Source organism: Vicugna pacos, chromosome 28 (genome assembly GCF_048564905.1).
Source record: "Vicugna pacos chromosome 28, VicPac4, whole genome shotgun sequence".
In the NCBI taxonomy this organism is placed as follows: domain Eukaryota; kingdom Metazoa; phylum Chordata; class Mammalia; order Artiodactyla; family Camelidae; genus Vicugna; species Vicugna pacos.
Window position 1 is genome coordinate 5,400,726 of NC_133014.1, and position 25,323 is coordinate 5,426,048.

The 25,323-nt window shown below is 44.4% G+C and overlaps 2 protein-coding genes across 16 annotated transcripts in view; both read right to left on the reverse strand.

The window, feature by feature from the left end:
* Positions 1-8,025, reverse strand: part of IL1RL2 (interleukin 1 receptor like 2) — a 28,184-nt gene extending 20,159 nt beyond the window's left edge. For 3 of the 6 annotated variants that reach the window (XM_072951239.1, XM_072951235.1, XM_072951234.1), the window contains exons 1-4: positions 7,570-7,888; positions 7,061-7,130; positions 6,032-6,266; positions 2,552-2,744 (exon numbers count right to left, since the gene is read on the reverse strand). In XM_072951239.1, the coding sequence (XP_072807340.1) occupies positions 2,552-2,744; positions 6,032-6,266; positions 7,061-7,130; positions 7,570-7,584 (513 nt within the window). In that variant the 5' untranslated portion in view covers positions 7,585-7,888. Of the gene's footprint in view, positions 1-2,551; positions 2,745-6,031; positions 6,267-7,060; positions 7,131-7,569 lie in introns of all 6 variants that reach the window. The other 3 variants (XM_072951237.1, XM_072951238.1, XM_072951236.1) reach the window with 3 other exon arrangements.
* Positions 8,026-13,791: 5,766 nt separating this feature from the next.
* The window catches only part of IL1R1 (interleukin 1 receptor type 1), a 58,681-nt gene continuing 47,149 nt past the window's right edge, over positions 13,792-25,323 (reverse strand). For all 10 annotated transcript variants that reach the window (XM_072951243.1, XM_072951247.1, XM_072951242.1 and 7 more), the window contains exons 6-13: positions 25,092-25,281; positions 24,162-24,330; positions 22,127-22,192; positions 21,431-21,548; positions 20,520-20,671; positions 18,537-18,680; positions 17,622-17,789; positions 13,792-17,063 (exon numbers count right to left, since the gene is read on the reverse strand). In XM_072951243.1, coding sequence (XP_072807344.1) covers positions 16,645-17,063; positions 17,622-17,789; positions 18,537-18,680; positions 20,520-20,671; positions 21,431-21,548; positions 22,127-22,192; positions 24,162-24,330; positions 25,092-25,281 — 1,426 coding nt within the window. In that variant the 3' untranslated portion in view covers positions 13,792-16,644. The remainder of the gene's footprint in view (positions 17,064-17,621; positions 17,790-18,536; positions 18,681-20,519; positions 20,672-21,430; positions 21,549-22,126; positions 22,193-24,161; positions 24,331-25,091; positions 25,282-25,323) is intronic.

Below are 25,323 nucleotides of genomic sequence, written 5' to 3' on the forward strand. Positions count from 1 at the left end.
CCCGTGATAACCTCTTCTTCCCGTGATAACCTCTTCTTCCATCTCAGACCCACTTCTGAACTCTTTCTCAAACCTTTTCCTCCTTCTCCAGGAAGTACCACTTCACAGAACAACATCTTGGAGGACTGAGTCCATTGGTTTGGCGTTTTCTACTAACTTTGACCGTATTTCCTGTGACCTAACCATTTCACTCTTAAGTAAATGTCCCACTGAAATACATGCGCTTGTGAATCAAAAGATATTTACAAGAATGTTCCTGGCAGCTTTATTCCTAGTGGCCAAGCATTGGGAAACATTAAAAAGCCTGATGACAATAACGCAATGCTACACAGCAATAGAAATGGACGGACGAGAGTGATCTGCAACAGCATGGATTACCCTCACAAGTTTCCATCAACCAGGAGCAAAATACCACAGGGAAGCCAGACACAAGATCCTACATACAATACGAGGCAACTTCAGGAAGGTTCACAAACTGGCAAAAAACTAATCTATTATCAGTCAGGAGAGTGGTTCTTTTTGAAGATCAAGGAGACATAGTTTTTGGAAGATGGCAGAAGCGGGCCTTCTGAGGTGCTGGTGATGCTGAGTTCTTGACCTTGGTGGAAGGCTTAATTGAAAGGTGTGCTTTCTTTCTGGTAGTCTGTCAAGCTTATCCACTTCTGACTCATGCGTTTTCTTGATGGATGCTACACTATAGTGAAAAATTTTTAATGTGTTTCAAACACTGGCAACTAGGATCTATAAATATATAAAATCTTCTCCAAGTCAGTAAGAAAATGGTAAGAAAAAATGAAAAAAGAAATATGGTAAAAGAGAGGCGTTAAGCAGAGTTCTGAAGAGGATATAGAAATGGCCGATAATCATACGAAAAAATTGATCAATCTCACTAATAATTAAGGAAAAGTAAACTAAAACAACAGTAAGGGAACATTTTATACCCATCAAAATAATATAAAAAAAAGCTTTCAAGTCTTACAAGACGAAGTCCTACACAAGGTTTTAGGAAATCCAGGACACTGCTGGTGACAGTAAGGCACACGGACCCACTGTGTAGCCCAGGGAACTGTATTCAGTACCTTGTAATAACTAACAGTGGAAAAGAATCTGAAAAGGAATGTATATATGTGTGTGTGTGTGTATATGTAGATAGACAGACAGACAGACAGACATAACTGAATCTCTTTGCTGTGCACCTGAGACTAACACAACATTGCAAATCAACTATACGTCAATTCAAAAAGTGTTGCAGAGCAATTTGGCAACATCAATAAAGTGGAGTATGTTTTTCAGACGCGTATCCTACAAACGAGCAATGCTAAGGCTAGTCATCACATGCTGTAAGAAAAACTCACACACCGTCAAATGTGCATAAATGCGTTTAAAAGGGACAAGGACATTTATTGCCACATTCCTTGCGAGAGAAGAAAAGAGAAACAAGCTAAAGGAATGTGAAATGTGTAACAGAGAGGATCAACCAAGGCAGAAACTGATTTTTAAAAGGAGGGACAGAGCTAGCAAATCTCCTATGAGACCAACCAAATGAGAGAGACTGTGTGTGTGTGTGAGAGAGAGAGAGAGAGAGAGGAGACAGAGACAGAGAGAAACATGCTGTAACAGGAATTAAAACATGAAGCTTACTGCAGAAGCAGACATTAAGAACAGAGAGATGATAAATAATTTCATGTCAAGAGTATTTGAAAGGTTTAATGAAATGAACAATTTCCTAGGAAACAAAATCTTACCAAAACTCTTTTGAGAATCAATAAGAAATTCATATAATCCTATCATCGTTAAAGAAACAAAATCAGTAGATTAAAACCTTCCCACAGAGAGAACTTCAGACCCAGATGATTGTACAGGCAGGTGCCAACAAGCAGAGCTGGGGGAAAAGTAATTCAAATGCTCAATAGCTAGCCTGTACTCCTCCCAGCCAAGGGTTAAACTTTGTAGGATGTCATCCGCCCCTAAGGTCAGACAAAGAGAATGTCTGAAGCTGCAAACACACAAGGTACAGAAAGGTGAGTGCAGGATGCCCTGTTTGCACAAAAGAGGAAGGGCTGGGACGCAGATTTTTATTTGCCTGTGTGGCTTGTGTGACACAAAGACAATGCAAAGACTGCCAGGAACTAATTACAGCAGTCAGGGTCAGGGAAGGTGGGATGAGCCCAGGGGAACCTGCCTGAGGAGGGGGGAGGTTTTCCAGGGCGTGACTTCTACCACTTTGTGATTCCTGAATCATGTGCACATAGTACCCATTCAAACAAACCAACTACTTAAAATCTTAATTTAAAAGAATAATTAAGGATGGTCTGAAAAGTAAGAATAATGGGAGGAAGGGTGGATACAAACAATAAACTATTACAAAACTCTAATAGCCGTAAATTTAAAAGTAAGTGATTAGGGTAAAATTGTCAACTAACGAATCTATCTTAGGTACACAGATCTCTTTACCAGTTCTGCTTTAAAAGATACAACTTAAACCTTAAAAAAGACAAGTGGGTTTTAAAGAAGAGGAAGGAAAATATCAATAGGAAATTTTTTTTTTTACCTTATACCACTTCACTGAATCCAGAACAAAACTGTTTGGGAAGTTCAGATGACATATAAGACTGTCATCTTTTCCAACATATAAGATCTGTTTGAAGTCATCTGATATATTCAGTTGACTGTGTCCAGAAACACACCAATGTTTGTTTAACACAGTTAGGTTTACTTGTAGTCTGTGACAGATGTTTGTATCACTGTAAAAAAAAAAAAAAAAAGCAGATTCAAACCTCATAAACTCAAACAATCACAAAACCAAATGATTCTGTTCGTCTCCAAATATTTCCAAATCCTCTTCCAGGTACTGTGCAAACTCTCTTGCCTCAAACAAGACACCACGCATCTCACAGGTCATTAATTAGAAAAGGGAGGAAAAGGTATTTGGATGGTGGAGACACAGGAACAAAGCTTAATCAAATGATCAAAATGAACGTCACTTAGGAGGGGCACGGGGACACCAGGCACCCTCTGAGGGTGCCGTCATAAAAGAATGCAAACCACTCACACAGTATTCCAGCCAAGAAGGCTCTGTCTGAACCCACTCACGAAGGAGTATGTGGCCAACGGAATATGAGAGATACAGTATGGAATAATTGCCTGTACTCTTTAAAAATGTCAGTATCTCACACACACACACACACACACACACAGCAGACTAAGGAACTGTTCCAAATGAAGAGGGATTAAAAATGCATGACAACCACAGGCAATGCATGACCTCAGGTTGGATCCTCTGCAGGAAAAAAAAGAAAAACATTTATAAAAGTCCTCATTGAGAAGACGGAGGAAGCAGCATATGAATTGGGGATTAGATAAAAGTATTGTGTGATAGTTACATTTCCTGAATGGGACAACTATCCGGTGGTGATGCAAGAGAAAATTCTTGACAGGAAATACACATTGCAGTATTAGAGGGGAAAGGGACATGGGGCGTTCAACTCCGAAGATTTAGAAAAAAAAATGGTTTAGAAAAAAATATAGTGTGTAATGGATGTATATACAGTGGAGGATGATGACATAAATGTAGGAAAATGTAAATATTAGAGAATCTAGGTAAAAGGTGTGTAATAGAAAAAGAACAAACCAGACTCTGTATTAGATCTGTTCCTTTCACTTTAACCGGAGCCCTGTTTTCTACCCTTAGTCTTGCTAGCTCTGCATTCACATGAAGATAACAAAGTTGCAGAATAGAGAATAACATTTGTTTTGCTGGAGGTTTTGCAGGAGCACCAGGAGCTGGCCCAGGCGGAGAGCTGCAGGAACAAAGAATTCCTACAGCAAGAAGTTTGCAACAACCAACCACACTTCCTCCCATTTTGTTTTTTTTTTTCCCCCGTATAAAAGGAGCCTGTATTTTGACTGGAGCAGGACGTTTCTCCAGGACAGTAGTCTGCCATCCTCTCGGTCTGCTGACTTTCTGAATAAAGTCTCTATTCCTTGCCCCAACACCTCGTCTCCTGATTTATTGGCCTTTCGTGCGGTGAGCAGAACGAGTTTGGACTCGGTAACAGGTGGATGGGAGTGCTTTATACTATTTTTGCAAATGTAACATGGATTTGAATTACTTAAAATTAAAAATACATCGTTTACTAAATATACATCATATCTGTGTGTTAAAGATTGATGACAATTCATGTTTATTTTCTTCCACGTCAGCGTCCTATGTCTACCACCTACGAACGATGTTTTTGCTGCATTTCATAGCTCCCAGATCCAAATATTTGAAATCCAGCCTGGACATCCAGATGGATTTGTGTGATATGTGATCTCCAACTCTGGTTAATGAATGACCTACAGTAAAATGGGAGAGCAGACCCTCACAAGGCTCAGCAGTTGTCCCCACTGTGAGTGAGACTGCGGAAAGGGGGCCGCTGGCACCTGCACGTGTGTGCCGCTAGGTAGCCGTGCACCCTGAGTCCATCGTGGAAGTGAGGAATCTGAATCAGAGAGGGATGTGGCCATCCTGAAACACAGAGAAGGGCTGGCAAACGCCAAGGAACCACAGCAGGGAGGGAATGTGGCTACATTTCAGAAGTACCTGCTTCACACATGATCTCAGGTCATTTTCGCTTCAACCGTATCAGGCTTCCACTTTACAAGTGAGAAAGCCAAGACTCACAGAGGTCACATAATTAAGGTCATGCATGTTATTCAAGGGAGGGTGACAAAACTGGGGCTCTGAGGCAAAATTTGGTCCATAGATGTGTTCTCATCTAGCTACACACACAAAGCGTATTAAAAAGTTAACCACACACACATTCTGATTTCCAGGTTACCTTGAAAAGTTGGAAAATGGGCTTGAACTGAATAGGCTGCCGTCTCTGGTGAGGCACACACTTTCCTGATAACCACAGACAGCGCCAGGAGCAATCACCCCCCACCAGACCTGCGGCCCTCGCTCACGTTCCTTCCTAGACTAGGGCGTAGCACGGGGCCGGGAACACACCTGGTGCTTGGTCACTGTTCAATTCCTTAGCAGAGTCCCTTCCAAAACAGGTGCTCGAAGGAGGCTTATACCCCTCTGGACGTGCTGCCTGTCACTAAAACTGCTGGCATTCCAAGAAAGAAGGCAGCAATAGCATTGGGACTACTGTAAGCAGGCTTTGGAAGCCGGTCTGGCCTTTGGCATCATTTCGGTGGAAAAAGATGCACGTCATGTTCCAGCAACTGGTTCACAAATCTATCCTCTTTAAAAGTCTGGTCCCTGAAAACATCTTGTAACGATACAAAACTATATTCTTCTCATTGAGTTTTCTACATTTATTAAGAGTTTATCAAGAATTTTCCTAAAAGATTTAAATGCATGTATCATATATTTTATATGTTCTCTTTATATATTTATTATATTTTTAAATATTGTATGTGGGAGTCTAAAGACGCCTGACAGTCTCCTGGTCCATGGCCCCTCAGGGGTCCAGGGACTGCCCTTTGATGACAACAAGGAACATTCCTTCCCCAGTACGTACCTGCCTTAGATGAACCAACTACCCAGATGATAATCAACAACCTTTCATTGCCCGGAAGTCTGACCACCAGAACCGGCCACAGCCCCCGGCCAGAGTCACGCAGCCCTACCTTTCCCGACCCCCTCCCTTCCCTATTACCTTAACATCAGCCAATCAGAAACTTGTGCACAAGCTGATCACACACCCTGCGACCCCCCTGTGCCTGATGTCACGTCAGCACAAGCAGTAAAGGGTCACCCTCCTTACAAAAGTCCTCAACAACCAGCTCTCAGAGGGCAGACACCCCTAGTCTGTGGCCCGCTGGTGCCCACAGCAGCGTATCTAATAAACGCCTCTCTTATTTCCATTCTTTGTCTTTGGTAAATGATTTTACCACCCTTGTGTCAGCCTGCTAAATCTTACAACATTACATGCTATATTATATTATATTATATTATATTATATTATATTATATTATTATATCATATCATTTATATAATATATATATAAGATACTTCTCTTTTAAATGAGGAACTTACTTTATATCACATTTGTAGATCCCAGAGTCCTCCCCTTTCAAGGGGAGAAACAAAATCCAGTTTCGCTCCTGGTGAATCCTAGACCGTATGTTTTTGGATATTGGGATTTTGCTAGGAAATTTATACCACGTCACATTCACTTTCCCAGACGTTGGCAAAGGGTATATGCAATTAAAAGCTGTAGGCTGGCCTACTGAAGCCATCTCATCCTGCACACTCACGTCCTTGCAAGCATCTAGGGAAGGAAAGGAAAAAAGTAAACGTGACAGCGAGCGCTGGTGTTACTTGTATTCATTTTAACAAGCGCCTCTTTAACTTTCTAGCCGGTTTGAAATTTCACGTGAGAGTTTCTTAGTGTGGGAGTTTCCTAAAGATAGTCTGTGAATGTGAAACTAGAAGTCCTTCACATGTGCCCTAAGAAAGACTTTGCTGTCTCCCCCCATGCAAGTCATCTTCCATCCTAAGGCCCTTAATTCCTCCCTCTCCTCCTTCAAGTAAAAGCTCCTCTTCTGAGCTCCGCTTGTCCTGTTTTCTTTCTGCCCTGCCACCCTGTTAATTCACTGTGTCCCCAGTAAAATGTGTAAGAATCTCATCTCAAAAAGGGCTGTTAAACAGTGCACTCACTTCACAGTTCATTTCTATAAAATCGCTTACTTTTTCTTGGAAGCAATTGGTCCCGCTAGTGATGTGTTTGCTCTTACCCTGGGACATAAAATGTCTGTCACATAAGTTAGACTGTAGTGTCCCCCCTTGAGTCCTTTAACTCGTCTTGCCTTGCATTTGCCTAACTTCCCCCCTGTCCAGAGTCACTTCAAAGCTCAAAGGGGACGTTTGGGCCCGAGCATCAGACACTTGGGGCTGAAACTTGGCGTTCAGGCGTCCCGCGGGATCCCCCAGGACCACCGGGGAAAGTGTAATCGGAGAGGCTCGGGGCTCGCGCGACCCGGAGGGGGTCCACACAGGGGACGCCCAGAGCCGCAGGGAGGCGTGCGGGGGGTGGGGAGGTGGCCTCTGAGACACCAAACTCACCTGCCCTGATAATACGTGGAAGAGCGATGGACACGACGCAGAGCAGCAAGGGCAGCATTCCCCTGTGGTGCTGCGGGGAAGAAGGCGGGTGGGATGGGAAGGGGTGCAATGGGACGGAGTGCGCCCTCCCCTGGCACCAAGCCTGGCTTCTGCGACCTCTGAATCTGAGACCCCAGCCAGGCCACTGACCTTCCCTTCTCCAAAGGGAGCCCTCCGAGGTTGGCCCCACACTTACCCAGACGTACCCCCCAAAGCCTGCTCCCTCCCCTGCCCCGTTCTTGCTCTCAACCCCCACCCCCGGGATCCAGGTGCAGAGCATCAGCGGGAGCCCCCCGCCCCGGGAGGCGAGGCGGGGCGTTGGGGGGTGCGGATCCCCTCCCCTCTTCTGCGCTGTCACCTGCTCTGGGGGCGCGGTGGCCTCCCTTTCTGCCATCTGGCTTCTGCGCCCCGTGGGAGGCCTGCCGCCCAGCCCGCAGCCCCCGGTCCCCGCGGTGGTGCCCGGTCCCCACCTGTGCGTCGCGCATAGCCCCCCCTGGGGGTGCGTGGCCTCAGGATCCGCTGGGCCCCGCCGTTTAGACGGAAACCCCAAACACCGGCTCACTCGGGAGAAGCCAGCTTAGGCCTACCTGGCAAAAGCCGGCAGGAAAGGAGGGAGGAAGACGGACGGGCAGGTGCACGCGGGCTCCACACCTTGGCCCAGAGACGGAGTCTGCTCCCCCAAGGTCGCCCAGCCGGTCGGGGGCCGCGCGGGAGTCCCGATCGCCGGCCCCCGACTCGCGCACATTTTTGCCACCGCCTCCCCTGCACACCTTTCCGGCGGTCGGTGCCCCACCCACCGAGCTCAAACGCGGGCTCCCAGCGCGGTGTGGACCTGCCGGACCGGATTGGAGCGCGCAGGCTCTCCTGTGGAGCCGAGAGGCTGAGCCCTGCCGCGGTATTTCCAGACCAGGCTAGTTGCTCACCACCGTGGGCGGGGCTGACCTACCTTCCCAGGGGGAGCCCAGGAAGGAAGATGCCATCACACTCGGAAGTGGGTTTGAAGGCTTTTTGCCAGATTCTCTGGCAACTCAGAAGCCCCCCATCACCAGTAACAGCCGCCTAAATCTACTCCAAATTGTCCCTCCAAATGAACTACTCATTCCTTCCCAAACTCGGTTTGAGCAGTTATTGTACCCCATATAGAACGCCCCACGGGGGAAGCCCTTTCAAACGGCTTTTAAGGAATATCATTCATCTGCCTGTCATGTTGGTTAACTTCTGTAAAGCAGACATCCTATAGTGATCCTCAAATACCCGGAGCAGGAAGACTGCTCTGATCTGAAACTCCCAAATGAGATGGTATCAGCCAAGCCCTGATCACCTGGAGACACCCAGAGACAGCCTTGAGGGCGCTGAGACTTGGAAAAAAATATAAAATGTAATCTCCATTCAGCAGATTCCTGGCCAAGCTATTCCTGGTGGAACTGCAGACAGTGAGAAAGTAGCAACCACAGCAGCCAGGGGAGGGAAGTCCGCAAAGCTTTCTGTGATGGGCTGGGAGACGCTGGTTTGCAAGTTTCTGCGCTCAGAAATTATCAAGGATTCCAAAGGGCTTTTGTCTGTGTGGGTTACGTCGGTCAATACATACTACATTCAAAATTAAAATGGAGAGTATTTTAAATTTTTATTTTCTTATTTATTTTCAATAATGACAATAAACTCTCTACATGGTAATATAAATATCATATATTTAATGAAAAAATAAGTATACTTTCCCAAAAAACAGACTTATTGAGGCACAGAGATGCCTCACTGCTCTCTCCCTGACAAGGAGGTCGAACCCCAGCAGCACCCTTGTCTAGAAGACAGCAATGATTACACCCACTTTTCAGAGGCACCCTTTGTAAATGGCGGGGCGCCTGACAATAATAAATACTTGATGAGTCCTGAGGGTTTTTTTTTTTTTTAACCATCATCCTACCATTAACCCTTCCTTGCCACAGTCTTTAAAATTGCAGACATTTTTGCAGTGGGAATATTCTAAGAAGTTGACGCCATTAGTCACAAGCCATGTGTAATGGACCCTTTCAATTTTTTTTTTTATATGAGCTGAAACAATTTCTCTACCGATTCATTCCCTCCTCCTGAGAACAGGTGTGAAGCAATGTTCCGTGTGCTGCGGAGGCATTTGCTGTGTTCGGGTTGGTTGAGTTTACCTTCAATTGGTTTGATCTTCGGACAAGGATGTGATGCACATTCAGAGGAGGGGCGGGGCAATGATTTTTATTAAAGATTTCATAGACGAATGTGTATTTCATACAGTGCAGAGTCACGTGTTTGTTCTGGCTACACAGCTGATGATTTCCCACTAAACATAACCTGCAGATATTTCCCCAGTGAGAATGAAGCAGAAATGTGCCCCCAGGTCATGGTCGAATGCTCCACATCCCAGTGTCAGGCTGCGGAGGGGGTGGGGGTGGGGCCCTACCAAGATCTTTATACCTTTAAGGCTCTTAAATTCCCACGTTTTTCCTCTCGGGGAGGCTTGAGGATGCCCAGCCGCAGTCCTGTGGTTGCTTTTGTTGCTGGAATGAAGTGGACCTGAGGAGGTGGGAGAAGCTGCAGGGGTGGCGGGAGGGTGAGTTTCCTGGGTCCTCAGACCCTCACATCAGTTCATTCATTCACCCTATCCAGTCCCCGCTGTGCCAGGCGACATTCCGAGTGCTGGGAACAGCTGGAGAGAAGCTGAGAGACCCTCTCAGAGCTCACAGTCTGGTGTCTAGTGTGTGGAGGGGCTGAAGGGAACGAGAAACGTAGGGGGAAGAAACCCTGAATAAGAACACTGAAAGAGATGATTTCTGGCTGGTGAGAACCATGAGGATGTGGTGAAGAGACAGAGACGGTGTCGGGAGGGGCTTCACTGCAGAAGTGATGACATGGCTGAGGCCTGAGGAGTGACCAGGAGCCCGCCAGACAGACACCTGGGGACAGAGTTCTCCCTGCAGCTGGCACAAAGTGTCTAGAGGGTGGAAATTTCTAAATAACAGAAATGAAGCCAGTGTGACCAGACTACAGCAAACACACGGGAGCGTCGGGTCAGTGAAGTCAGAGTAGCCGGGGCTGGACCGTGCAGGGGCCTGTGGGCGATAGAAAGAAGGTTGGGTTTGATTCGAGGTAAAATTGAAAGCTATTAGAAGATTTAATAGAGTCTTTTTTTTTTTTTTGGTGGGAGGAGGAAGGTAATTAGGTTTATTTATTTAATTTTAGAGGAGGTACTGGGGATTGAACCCAGGACCTTGCGCATGCTTCGTTTCAACCTATCTGAAATCAAATTCAGAGAATCAGGACATCACAGGGTCGGAATAGAACCTAAGGCTTCTCTAGCTCTTGGGTCCGTCCTTAGCACCCTCCTACCCAGGGGACACCACGTGGTGTGACAATCAACACTTTAGTAACGTGGGCAAATACTTTCACAACATTAAAAAAGTTAGGGTATTAAACTCCATGTATTATATGATCCCAATTATATCCATAGAAAGACAATAAAATATTCATAATTGTCTTTAAGTTGTGAGGTTTTGGATGATTTTTTTCTTCCTTGGATTTTTGAGAAATTTCTGTGTTCTCTCAAACCGGTATTGGTTCTATAATATGAAAAGGGTTTGTTTTTTTTTTTAATTTAAGAACAATGTTCCTAATACGTTATCAACCCACAGAGGGATTAATATGTCAACAGCCTCCCTCTGACCCTTCACACCCTCCGAATCGTCTGTGTAACGGTGCCCGCCCGTCTGCCGACACTCTTTATGCCTCTGTGTTCTCCATTCAGAAACCTCCCAGCGCTCCCACAGACCAGCTCCTAACGGTAAAGACCAAATATCTGAGTCGGGGGTTCAAGACCCTCTGTCATGTGAGTTCATTCCTTGAACTACTTTCTCTCCACCAGACTCGCTTTGATGAGATTGTTTCTCTTTGACTTTATAGTTTTCTCAGGGTCTTATATAATGTGAGGCACGTGGTTAGCACTTTTAAAACAATCCACAAGTAAACTTGAGAACAAAAATATTCCCCTATGTTTTGGAATTGGAGGGAGGACTTGGGGTCCAGTTTTAGGAAACACAAGAATTCAGAAGTGATTAAGTGCAGCCTGGCAGGCAGGACTGTGGACTGTCATCTAAGAGTGAAGTGTTTAAACACACGGCCAGTGTCCGCAGCTACTGAGGCAGATGAGAAGCAGGAGTGTCTTGGGCTGAGCAGGGTAAGGGAGGTAAGGTGAGGGAGGCAGGGAGAAGGAACAGGAGCCTGGCAGGATTCACCACATGGGCAAAAGCAGAAACGGGTTCACACCAGGGCTGTTGATCACGCAATACCCTCTCACTGAGGGCGTCTGGGGAACCTCATTCCAGGATGTGTTTAATGAAAGGAAACCCGGGACCACTGTGGACAGGTATCAGTGCAGCGCATCCTGGTCCCAGAAGCACAAACTAAAGGATGCCTGGGGTCCCTTCCAGGTCAAAGACTCTGAGAAAAACAAGCTTCCTTGAATTTCACTCTGAGTAAATCAATCTCGCACCAGTGGAGCCCAGAGCAAGACAAGTCAGCAGGTTCCTGTGAGTCTGGACTCAGGTGTACAGGCTCAACCGGTCTGACAGCTGCAAATTTGAGTGGCTGCGATGCTAAGGTTTGGGCCCCAGATCTAAGGTAAACATACAGGATGCACTGAATGAGCCAAATCTTCCTTGGAAGAAATCTCAGCCTGTGTGTTAAGGTAAGGATGCTTTTGGTTTAAAAGATTAATAGTCGTTTTAAATCTTGCCATCTATTTCCTGTAGCTCTTCCTTGCCCTAAAACTAATAAACACACAGACACACACACACACACTCTCTCTCTCTCTCTCTTTGGTTGTAAAATTAATGTTAGTACACCAAAAAACAAAAACAAGAAACCAAAAATCCCTCCCACGTGTCTCACCATGTACATTTTTTTACACGTTGCGTTTTTTTCCCCCTATTTTTTGACTTCATGATTCACTTGTGCATTTTATTTTAGTAAAAATAAAAAAAAGGGGACTTTCCCCTTCCTCACCCAGATCATTCTCTTTCCCACCTGCTACTTCCTCGGTGGCCCCACAGTCGCCAATTCTTGCCTCAAAGGGGAAAAGATTTTCTTCTGACAAATGAGCTTGTGGAAGTCTCTGATCTTTCTGTTGGCAATTTGTAGTTAGTCCTTCAGTTAATGTTTGGGAAACCCACTCTGTCAAAAACACCAAGTCAGACCCCGACTTGCTAAGGCTGGATTAAGTAGACGCTGTTACCATTTTCAGAAGCTGACACACCCTCCTGTCCCTCCACACCCAAAACCCCAGAATCTGAAAAAGCTTCATTCTGGATAAATGCATTTGTTGTTTTATGTGTACTGTTCAAGAAGTAAAATTAAGAAAATATATTTTGAGATTGTAACTCAGATACTGGACAGACTTTCCATGTAGTAAAACCTTGAGATACAGGAAGTCCCATTTCACAGGAGAGAAAACAGCTGTTCAAAACAGCCACGTGCTGTGTGTGAGTTTCAAACCTGTGACACGGCAGACACTTAAACTCAGGTCTCTTTCCACAGATGGCACCTCTATTGAGAAATACTTCCAGAGACCCTCCCCAAAAGAAATCTATTCAGTGGGAAAAGTTACCCAGTAAAAAGAGGAATAAAAATGCTCATGACAAAAAAAAAAAAAAAGACTTCATGGCTATTAGCACTGATTTTTTTGTTTGCTAAAAACATTAACTGGCAAAATAACCAAAATATGGTAAAATCTCTCTGAATTCTTCCAGTGAGATAGTCTGTGTAGGTAAGTCTTCTGGATAGCTGACTCCTCAATTTTCCAAAGTTCTTGCATTTTTCATTTTTATTGAAAAATCCCTCAGTTATGAATTAAACAAATCCCATTTTTTCTCCAGACTATGACACATCCTTTAAAGTCTGGGGCTGGCAGAGGGTCAGTGGGGACAGTCATGGGCCCTCAGTGACCTGGAAACCTCTGGGCTGCCGGGGGGAGGTGAGCAGGGCTCCTGGTCTCCACCCACCACCACTTAACCTGCCTGTCTTGTAGTTGGTCCTAATTTTTATGTTGCTTTTCTTCCTCCCTTGGTGTCAATTGCCACTTCTGCGCTCTATCCATTCCTTTTTCTTTTCTTTTTTTTTGCAGATTCCAATGTGACTTGAGAAAACCAAGTTACGACAGACAAAGCTGTCATTTTCTGAAGTCCTCCTACTTGGCTGCGTGGACTCCAAGGCGACCTGCCACCTGCATCCTTCTCCGCAGGGCGAGAGCCACCTGCTTGTTAGAACAGCTATGAGGCAGGAAGAAAGGGGCACTGACCAGCTCTGAGGGCACCCTGATCTGTGAGCATCAGGGCTGGCATTTCGGACACCAAATCTGTCGCTTTTGATCACCTCCTGGGTCAAAGGAGAAAATAAATACAACCTTTTGTAAAATGTAAAAGTCTATACAAATGTCGCCTTGATCAGTTTTTGGACCAGTAAAGGGTTAATAATAAGAAGAATCACATTTTAATCATTTTCGAAGCAAGCAAACGGGGCGCGCAGCTGAGGTTCCTGGAGGCAGTTAGCCCCTCACCGGTGGGCTGAGGAGCCCTGGCCCCCCTCCCCCGGCAGAAGGGGCCCTCACTCTCCATCCGCAGGTGAACCCAGGAGGGGGCTGGCTAAGAAGCGGACCCGAAGGAGGACACTCAGTACCAGGTTCTGACAGTTTTATTGGAAAATGATTACAGTCCATGGACACGTGCTGCACATGAATCCGGTGTTTTACGATATAAAACTATTTGGTATCTGCTGCAGAATTATACAAACAAGTTAAAAAAAAAACCCTTCATCATTACCCAGTACAAATAGAATTTATCAAAAACGTCATTGAGAAAAAAATGGCTCAATACCCTTCCTTTTACTGCAAATAAAACAGAGGCAGAAGAAGGAAGCTATCAATCTCACTAAGTCAGTTTTAACAACTGGAAATGAAACACTTTGGCGCATTTGCAAACCTAAACACTTAGGCTGACCAAAAAAAAAAAAATTACCATCGGATACTGCAGTGAAATATAATTAACAGGGAAAGCCTGAAAGGAAGCACTTAAAAGAGGTTTTCCTGGGAAAACAATAAAGCAAAGGAAGTTCCCAGGGAACCAGGGGTGTAGTGCCTTCTCCCGGGATCCTCCCGCCCCACTTTCCTGGCGGGGCACCTCCTCCTCCGCCCGCACATCCCTGCTTAGCCCTCCCTAAACTCCACGTGCAAGGCCACTGTTAATTCTTGGTTGTTTTGCCCCCTCCTGACTTTCTGGCCGATTTTGCCACTAATGCTGAGTTTCAGAATTCACTTTCTTGGCACCACACATGCCAATAGACTTTATAGGTGGGAAGCTAAAGGTGATCCGCAACATTGCATATTTAAAGCATCACATAGGCCCTTCGGGGGGTGGGGATGTGACAGCCCTGCTCCTCCAACCCCGCAGACTGCTGGCTACAGTCTGAATTTGCTGCCAAACGAAGAGGAGGCACTTTCTCTTAAAACAACGGCCCCCAAACAGCACTATTCCTCAATGACGTCAGGTGGGATCCCGGAGAAACAGGTGGAAAGGGAAGAGTCAAAATACTAAAATCTATTCTTGTCTGGTTCTGATTGCTTTGGGGGAAAATACCAAAGAAAAGTTTGTCTTCCCCCATAATATTAAAAATTAAAAATATTAAAAAACAGAAGGCCTGTCCATGTTTGTACAACATGTAAAACTGTGTGTTGTGTCCTGCAGTAAGCGGCACTTAAACTTGCCGTTGGGGTTTTCCAGGGTTTCTCTATGATCCTGGAGGACTGCCATCAAGTTTTAAAAAATATTTTTCCATACAAAAGAAAAACCTGCTTTCATTTTAATTTCCTAAGAAATATTTACCTTATTGAAAGAATATAGGAAAGCAGAAAAGTCTTCCATAAAATCAAAACCTAATTTTTGTAAATTCCATGATTCGGAAGTTTAGAATTCGGTTTCTTAAATAAAAGCATTTCTAGAATCAGCCACCATCCTCAAAAACTATCATTTCTTCTCACCAAAGTGCTGGAGCAGGGGGAAAGGAGACTTGTGCTGACCTGACATCCAACATTCAGAACACTGCACTCGAAGCCAGCTAAGGAGAGACAAGACAGAGAAACTAAAAATGTGATGAAATTTAAAGTAGGTCACTTGCACTCTCTATAAAATTAGGATGACTCTGAAAATTAAGTAAGATCAGCTGTGGACATTTTAAAACAATAAAGCACTATACAAATCTGTGTGATGGGTGCGAATTACTTCTGAAAGCGCCTGGGGAAAGGGACACACCCACGCCTCTCCTGCAGAGAGCAGGGCTCGGGCTGGCAACGGAAGTGACAGCCAACAGCGCATACTATCAGACTGAGAAAAAGAGAGCCAGGACCTTCGAGCAGTTTCCTGGGGAAAGGGAATTGGAGAAGCTTTTGTGTTCCAGTAAAATTCTGGTCAGCTGGAGGAGACGGGGGAGGATTTCTGACCAGGGAGACAGGAGGGAGGAGGGGAGGCAGTGATGGAGGAACAGGTGGGGGAGGTCTGAGGGGGTACCACCCGGGGATTCACACGGCAGGACCCAGATGGGGCTGGCTATGCTGGCGGGCTGGGGGTGTGGGGTGATGGGGAAATGCTGGTGGGAGAAGAACGTGGGCTTTAGCTCCTGAACCAGGAGGAGCCCGTGGAGCTGCTCCAGCAAGAGCAGAGTGAGAGGAGATCAGAGCAGCATCTTGGGAAGGCTGGTTGACCCGTGGGCTGTGTGTGTGACGGTGTACGGAGGAGGTAACTTGGAAGTTATCTTTCCGCAGAAGTGAAGCGTCAAGTAAAATGCAGACTAAAGTGGAACCGATGTTCATCCCGAGGGGCAGCATTAAACGTGGATCATTCTCTTCTATTCCTGCTCTTGAAATTCTCTCTTTAGCAGAAAGCTGAGGTTATAACCAAGCCTTAGAATCCCAGAGAATTCCTTTGTCCACAGAGATGAGTTTTAAAAGGTCTGTGAAATGTAATTCCATCTTTGGAAACTGACTGCCAGCTGCGGAGGCGGGTATGGGGGAAAGCGCTCCAGGAAAGCTTCCTCCTTCCCCTGGGAAGCGTGGGTCTCACCCTGCCGGCCGCAGTGTCCGGGAGAGCCACTCGAGGGCCGGTGCCCCCGCCGTCCCCAGACTGGGCCCAGCCCCGCCCTCAGACGGCGGGTGACTTCCTAAAGCCATCTAGAGAAGGTGGCCATCTCCTGCAGGTTCTTTCCTCTTGTGTGCTGCCCCTGTGCCTTTTCTCAGCAGTTCAGACATTCAGACAGGGCATCTGTTTCCTGTTTTAAAGGACTCCCAAGTCCTCTGCTCTGAATCGCCCTGGCCTGCTATTGGCACCACGTCCTGCTCCCTTAACAACCCGATTCCAGGTGACCTCCAGGATAAGGGACTGCACAGGTGTGCAGTATGACTGTACAAGTCGGCGAGGCCCAGCCCAGCCTGCAATGCCCAAAGACAGGAGTCACCAAGGGACTCTGGCCAAGCTTCTCCCCTACCCGAGAGGCACGTGGACCTCCCTTGGCCGTTTCTCCTTCGAGTCCCGCCTAGTGGCCGGCGACAGCAGCTGGTGCTTGGATGAAGGCAGCTGCCGCTGGACTGGCATGTGGTACCTGACTTTTTTCCAGAACCTCGAGTTCGTAGACTGCAACCCTTCGCTAATGTCCCCTGACCAGCGTATGGCCCCGTGTTTCCGCTTAATGAATTGAATGGATTCTGGCATTTTCTCATAATCTTGGATTTTCTCCAGCTCCAGCAGGACAACTTTAATTCCTTCCTGAATGAGGGCATTGTACATGGCTATCTGCTCTTCGGATGAATTCCCCAGCCGGCTGAATCCCGATGTTTCTCGCACCAATATGACTATCAGTCTTCTGCTCTTTTTTATGTTTTCATTGACAACCTGAACAATGCCTGAAAAACACAAAGCACACATGGGAAGGCAAGTTCCCATTTATCATCATTCTCTCCAGAACCAAGAGCCCTCAAGGTTCTTCCCACTCCATCCCCTCTGTCTCTGAATGCTCTTTTTTTTTTTTTAACTTGCCTTACTTAAGATTGAAAGAGTTTCTCATTTTATAGCAGGGCTCAAAACTTGACCCACAAAAGGTGAGTATTTCATTTAGGAGTCAGAATAATGTTAAGTAGAATTTGACAAACTTCCTTGTTGAACCTTTGGCTCCATACCACTCCTGTGTTACTGTTGGCTGTAAAGGAACTACTGGATCTACTAGCTGTTAAGTTTTCCAAAACAAAATAAAATTTAGCTAATTCTTGCCACAATAAAATATGAGAAGAGTAAACACTTTGCATTTAATACATGTGAAAATCATCCCATTACACCACCGAAGAGGTTCTTAAAATTTGTCAAATCTGTACACTCATGCCACGGTCTTCCGGAAGGAGGAAACCCAATTTTAGTAATTAAATTCGTTTTGCAAGGCTTTTAATTTTCTTCCATTGCATACATACTTTCCCCAGCGTAGTCATCCCTGCCACAGATGAACAGCTTGTATCCACACTGTTTTTCTAAGACCTCAGGCAAGACTTTAAACACAAAAATATCTGAGTTAGAGGTGGCCCCTTCCTCAGGTGTCTTTGGACATAGGATGTACGCGTCATACGTCTTTCCATCTGAAGCTGAAGGAAAAAATGCAATATATTTAGAACCGAAAGGAAAATAAATGAGATTTGGTAAAGTCAAAATCTCAAACGTGCATTTCACAATGAATTCTTAATTTTTTGTACAATGGTACGAAGCAACAACTCCAAAAGCATAGCACCTTTTACAGAGTTCATCTCTCACAAGTCTCTATTATTGTGTTTTACTAAAAAGTTCTTGTATGATTCAAGGGCCCCCTCTATGCAAAGACTCTTTACCCCTCAACATGGAGCTGTTCTTGTCTTTCTGATCTCATCTTCTTCCCCAGATATGTCAGCCCTGAATTCTATCCCTTCTGCCTTTTCTGTATTAGTGTTGTCCTAGTTTCTTTTTCTTTGCAAGGTTTAAACAAAGGAGAGTGCACTTCCCTGATGCATGAAAACTAAATCCTTTCTTTCATTTGAAGACAGACCATGGGGTGACCTCTGTCCTACCCAGCACAGGTCCTCAAACAGGTCCTCAACCACAGCTTTTGAATGGCTGGATTTATAAGCAGATGCTCTGAGTGTCTGTGTGTCGCAGCAGCATGAACACCAAGCAGTCACTTAGAAAATACTACTGTTCGGTCTGTTTGGTTATGAAACTGTAAGTACGTATAATTCTATTATTTTTGTATATGTTACATCTCATTTTAAAATTCAAGTAAAAATCCTCTTAGTTATCTTCTGTATCTCTTAGCTACCCACCCCCAACAAGAAAATATTGCACAGAATACAAAATTGTACCTTTTTTTGGGAGGAAAACATAGCAAGAATCTCTGTACCAAAGCACAATGTCAATCTTGAAGATTTTATAGATGAAAACAGAGCATGTAATGACCAGCGTCAACATGACACATATACCAATCGTGGGCTTCTGGAAATCAGGGACTAGAGCAGAAAAAGAGGTAGAAAAAAATATTAGAGCCCAAAGAATTTAAAATTTGAGCAGAGCAAATTAAACATGAGAAACCGTATTTGGGACTGGCCTGTAATCCCAAATCCCAGACAGTCATAACTCATTTGTTATCATCTCTTATTTATGGATACTTATGTGCAAAGCCATTGAGGATGGATACTGTATAAAATTAAGGGGCACTACATTAAATTTCCACCTAAGGAGTATAATACACAATAACATAGGAAAAATGCCAAAGACCATATGATAGAGCCACCCATTATAAAATGAGTGGAGTCAAGTTCACTCAAAAGCCGACAAAAGTTCTCTAAGAATAGGAGAGTCAAGTGGAAAAAGTTGAAGACTCGGGGAAAGGAAAGAAGGGCTTAGGGATGCCAGAAAGAACACCCTAGACTTCCACATTCTACCAGCTCCGCATGCTAATTATTCACCCAGTGACCACAGAGGAGTCAGGTGGAGCTGTAGGTGCGGAGGCAGGTGGAGAAAAAAGAAAGAAAAAAGAGCCTTCTAAGTGTCAGGGACCAAGGAGGCATCCAGGGAAGATGCTGGATCTACCAAGAGCTGTTATTTACTTTTCCAATTTAGGTCACTGATCGACCTGTAATCGATCTGGGTATGAAGCAGAAATCAAGATATACCATTTTCCAGATCAATATCTGACTGGCCCAATGGATGGTTCCCATTTACAGTCTTAATTACTGTAGCTTTGTACAGGATCTGTAGGGTAAATCTTCCAGATTCGTTGTTTTTAATGCGAGACCACCTCAACTCTTGGCCCTTTACATTTCCATGTGACTTTCAGAATAAACATGCCCACAGCAACACACTCACACAGACACATACCCACAAATGCACAAACACTGCTGAGATTCTGATTGGAATTGTTTTGAATCTATAGATTCATTTGTGGGGAACTAACGTCTTTATCATACTGAGACTTTCAACCTATGAATATTGTATACCCCTCCATCTGTTAGGTCTTCTCTCAGTAACATATTTTTAGTTTGTCTAACAGAGAAGTTGAACAGCTTTTGCTAGAGTTACTCCTAAGGCTTTGACAATTTTTTGATGCTACTGTAAATGTTATCTTTTAAATTTAATTTCTATTTATTTGTTGTCGATATTTACAGACACACACAGAAATACCATATATATACATATATATATACACACACATTAGTGATCTTGCTAAATTCATTTACTAATTCTAATAGTTTGTCCATAGATTCTTTTTTCTTCCATGTACATACTCATAAATAACCTATTTTAATTCAACTACATAGTATCTTAAAATACTTCACAGATACTTTCAATATTGTGTTTGATTTTACAGTTCATGGAAACCAGTCACTTCTGACGTCCTCTCTGAAAAGTGGGTATTTAGGCTTCCCCGGTGCATCCATCATGTACTCATGTACCTAAAAAGTATTCATTAGGTACCTAGAAGGACCAGACGTAAGTCTGGAAACAGAATGATTAGCAATTATCTGCACCATCGCAGAACTTACAATCAAGTAAAGGAAACTAAGGGTGTCCTGTGACAGGGACAGACGGTGCTACGGAAGAACACAGCGGAGGCCCCAGCCACGTCCGTCTGGGCAGAGAGCTGGGTTAAGGCTGGGCAGCAGGACAGAAGGACTTCTAGAAGAAATAGTTGAGCTGAGATGTGAAAAAGGAATGGAAGGTCCACAGGTTAAGAGGAATCTCAGAGTGTCCTGGGCAGAGGGAATAGCACAGTAGAGCTCAAAGTCCTGGAGTCTTATCTTGGTGAGACAAAATGGCATTTCAAGTAAACAGCCCGCGTTGTCTACCTGGATGTATTAACTGGATATACGCTGTAGTCATGCCATCGGTATTCTTGGCTAAACAGGTAAATGGATGTAGATAAAATTTACTTTCCACTACTGAAATATTAAGCACTGCGATGACTGTGCTCCGTTTTTTGTTTAAAGGGTTCTCCACTCTGTTCAAAAGAGAGAAAACGAAATTACGTAACGAAAATCGCATCAGTTTCAGATGAGGCACGCGTCCAAGCTTTATCTCCTTGTTGCATAAACTGTAGCAGAAATCATCCCCAGCCCTGAGCACAGGTCTAATAATCAGGTTGTGAGCAACACTGATCCGATACCGCACGGCCCCAGGACCATACAAGACTGAGCAGCAGAGAAATCAAATTAAAGTTACAGTTTCCAAGAAGAAAAACGTGAACATATGGGTTCTGGTCTCCACGGGGGCACAGAGAATATATGAAACAAGATCAAATCGGGGCAGATATCAAAGGGTTTGCAGGTGACATGGAGTCAGGAGTTCATCCTGAGACGGGGCGCAGGGAGCTGTCAGAGACTTGAGCAGGGGAGTGCCTGATTCTTGGCCACAAATCATGAGTCTTTCCTAGACTACTCTGAAAATGGAAGGACGTGAAGGAGAATTCAGGACAACTCCTTCACTGGAATGCTGCAACGTTTTTAACTGAATTTAAGAGAAAGCTTTCAGAGTGGTCTGGAATTTGCACCCTGATGACATGTATATTTACCTTCAATGTACAAGAGCTTATGAATCCTGCTCAGCTGAGCAAGACCCAAAATAGGCAACAAAGAGTTAAGGACCCATCAACTCCCAACTCATCTTTGCTTTAGATCAAATCACAATGGTGATATAAAGTATGACACGGAACTTAATACAAAATCGTCCCAATGGCATGACTGGCTCTTAGCATACTTACAGTCTAAAGTCTTCCACCAGCACTGGGTCGTTTTCGGGAACTGCTGACCCGTTCCACTTCCAGTAGACAAAGTCACTCAACCGGCCGGTGACATTGCAGACCAGCTGGAGCTGGGATCCTGCAAAGCAACGTACTTTTCAGCACAACATGAATGGACTTTGATCTATCGATCTAGGTTAACAAATGACTGTTGAATGAAAAGTTTTAATTATAGGAAAGCACAAAGTAAAAGATAAATTGCCTTACATCCACCTCTGAGAGAGAATCGCTATTAATAACTTTATGTGTCTCACTCTGTACCTTCTCTGTGCACATATGCAATTTTTAAATGGGGTGTTATTGTCTAATTATTGTGCATTAGGAATTTGGGCTCACGTGACTAGACTTCCAAAACAGGCTGTTTCATGACTGCCTAGTCATGCATAATACAGACATACCATGATGAACACCTTCCCCATTGCTGAACAGAACTAGTTTCCAATTTTTCATTATTGTGATCAATATATCAGTCACTGTTCCTGCACATCAACAATGCACACATCCTGAAATATTACCCTGAATGAAGATCTGGAAGAACTGAGTTAAAGAGATCTGTGTTTTAAAAGCCAAACCCCCCCTCTCCCAAGCAAGACTGTACCAGTCTACACTCTGCACAGTGTCTGTGAGAACCATTTATCCTGATGGGAGCCCACTTACCCAAGTTCACCTCCATCGTCTCATTAACTGGACTCACAATCTCAGGTCTCATGATCTTGTTTTTCACTGAAAGAAAAACATGCACAGGGCTTACCTCAGCCTCAAGTGATGACAACACTTGCCAAAAGATGCCACAATATACTGCATGGCCTCTCCTGATGTCCCCTCCAGTGACCAAAGCCCGTACAGCAGGAGACAGAAGGCGAGAGGTGAAGGTGGGAGGCTGACACAGAGCCACAGCAAAACCCCTAACACCTGGGCCCCTCTGAACCCACAGTGTTTGGTGCTGTAAAACACACACACACACACACACACACACACATCACCAGGCCCTGGACCTCCAGACAAGTGCCTCTCTTCATGCAAATCAGAAAAAAACGAGTCTTCATGGAAAGGGACACCCCTGGGTGGCGCTTCAGTCACCAGAAGGCCACCAGCATGACACCGGCTTGCATTTAGTAATTTTCACAATGACCCAAAAGTGAAAGTCACACTGTTATTGAAACATGCCAAACAACTTGGCATAATTTATTAAAATGAGCAGAAAAATATATTAAGGAGCTCCTAGAAAATGAATCTGACTTTTATCTACAAGAACCCCTGGCTTCCAGGGTTGATCTGGAGCCGAGCCTGAGAAACTACCAACCTGAATGTCCAGGATGCTCGCCACTACAGTCCAAATAAGAAAACAACTATTAGCTTTGTCAGGGCAGGGTACTGCCTCTTTTGTTCCCTGCTGTGTACCTAGAACAGTGCCTGGGGCACAGCAGAAGCCCAGCGAATACTCCTGAATCCACCTTTAGAAGAAAACAAAATATAACCTCACCCCTGATGAAGTATATTATTTCCACATAAGGGATCAGAGAACAATGGCGGAGAGGATTTAAAACCTATTTGACCTGTCTTTAAAATTCTGTGCTGCCCCGTTTTCCCTAAAATTCTGTCTTCCGGTCTGGTTGTAGCAGGAACCAAATGGGCAGGAAAAACCTCCATAGATTTGTAGGGAAAGCCAATCAGAGCTACACCATGAACACAGAGGGGCTGCCAAGAACTCAGGATGGTTGTGACCCAAGGATTGTTGAAGATTATGAGTCACCGATGCTTGTAGGACATATGCAAGGAACTGATTTTGATTCAATAAAATTAACCTTGGAAAAAAATTAATTAGTGTAGAACTGAGAAAATGCAGCTGTCTCTAAAGTGATTATATTCTGGGTTTACCTGGAATAGCCCCTATTTATGCCTGTTTCCGCAGAATAAGTACTAACAGAGGGAGACACCTTTAACTCCCAAGGTCCTAGTTAGAATAACTCTGTTCTTATATGAGAAAATCCTGGAAGCGACAGAAAGGTTGAGCATTCTGCCCATCCTCATGTAATCTGCAGGAGTGCATTTTGTTTTCCTTTGTTGTAGAGTAGTTTTTAATATGCAACATGGTTAATAGAAGCCTCAGGAAAATTAACAAGAATAATCACCATGCACCGATGTATTTCTCATCCGTTTGGCACCAGGCATGTGACCACAAGCCAAGCACAGTTGACTTCTCACCTCCCCAACAACCCTGGAAGGTTGTATCACCATCTTACAGAGAAGGAAACAGGCTTAGATAGGTTGAGTCACTGGGCTAACAGAGAGCGAACAAGAGTAGAACTTCTTCCAAAGTCCATTAGCATCCATCCGCCACGCCAGTGACTGCCAGACACTGCAGCTCCCCAAGTGAGGGATCTCAGAACTGTCCTTCCTCATGTACCAGCCAGAGGAGCCCCCGAGCTCCCCGCCACACCAAGGAGCAAGCCTCCTAGCTCAGCTGGAAAACGGAGCTCATCCCAACTGTTTCACCAGCACTGAATCTGAGACAGGAAGGAAAGACACAGACATGGTATGCAGCAACCAAAACTAAACCAGAGCCATGTGACCCCTGGCAAGTGACAAAGCTTCTCTTGGATTAAGTCCCTCCATGGACAGTGATGTATTAGAATGCTGAGTCTCTGAGCCTCCTTGGATTTAAACTCCTAGGCCTGGAGCTCTGACTCACCTAGGGTAATCAGTTCTATAACGCGGGTGACATGATACTGCTTTCCCAAGTGCATGTAGGAGGCACGGCAGGTGTAGTGTCCCTTATGCGCTGCCGTCACATTCGTCATGATGAGTTTATTAGTTACCCCAGCAAAGTTTACGCTGTCAAGAAGTAGAGGTTGGCAGTCCTAGACAGAAGAAGAAGAAACAAGGATTGAAAAGCAATCATTCATATTTATATTCATATATACATGAATAGAGAAGTTCCTTACATGCAAGTTTTAATATTGTGTTGCTTGCAAAGTCATCATTATATTCCCAGGATGTTACATTTTTCTGCCTACGAGCCTTGCACTTTGAAGACAACTGAAAACAAATTTATTTTGCAAGAAAAACACATTTGAGGAAAGAATGCTAATAACACACTGTTTCTTAGTAACGCTGTACTTCCGTCGTTCACCGACATTATTTCTTCTGTACTTTTTAAACGCTATAAGGTGATTCCTCATGTAAGCTTCAACAAATCAGGTAAAGCAAAAATACTAAAACATGATGTAGCGCTGGCCAATCACGTTTCAGGCAATTACAGAAACCACTAAGTTACCTAAGGACCGCTTAACTTTTGTAATAAATCACAAAATCATACACAATAAACAGCTGTCTCTTAAAACCTCTAAATCTATGACCACCCTTATCTTTGAACATCTTTTATGCCTACTGTGCTTTTCTCAACTATATCTTATTAACCAAAAGTAACAGAAAGCAAGATTTTTAGTTAAGCTGCAGATTAAATGAATACCGTCTTTAAACTTTTTTTGAAAACATCCTATTAAGTTTCACCACTCAAAAGCAAACAGTATGCCAGATGAAAAAGTTTACCCTATTGTCCGTGCAGAGAAGTATTTTTATTTGCTGGAGAAGTAAAACGCCGTATTTAATATAAAATTACCTTATACCACTGGACTTCGGGTAACGCATTGCTTTCATCTTTTAAAAAATCCAAGTAAGGACAGACAAGCTGCCCATCTCCAGGAACCAGCAGTTTCTGTGTGAACACAGCTTGTGCGCTGTAACACAGGGCAGGCTCGTGCTGGACAAACTTTGCAGCTATTTTAATTTTGAGGCAGTAAGTTGAATTTCTAAAATAAATTAAAAGAGGTTTATTAGAAGATTTTTCTGTC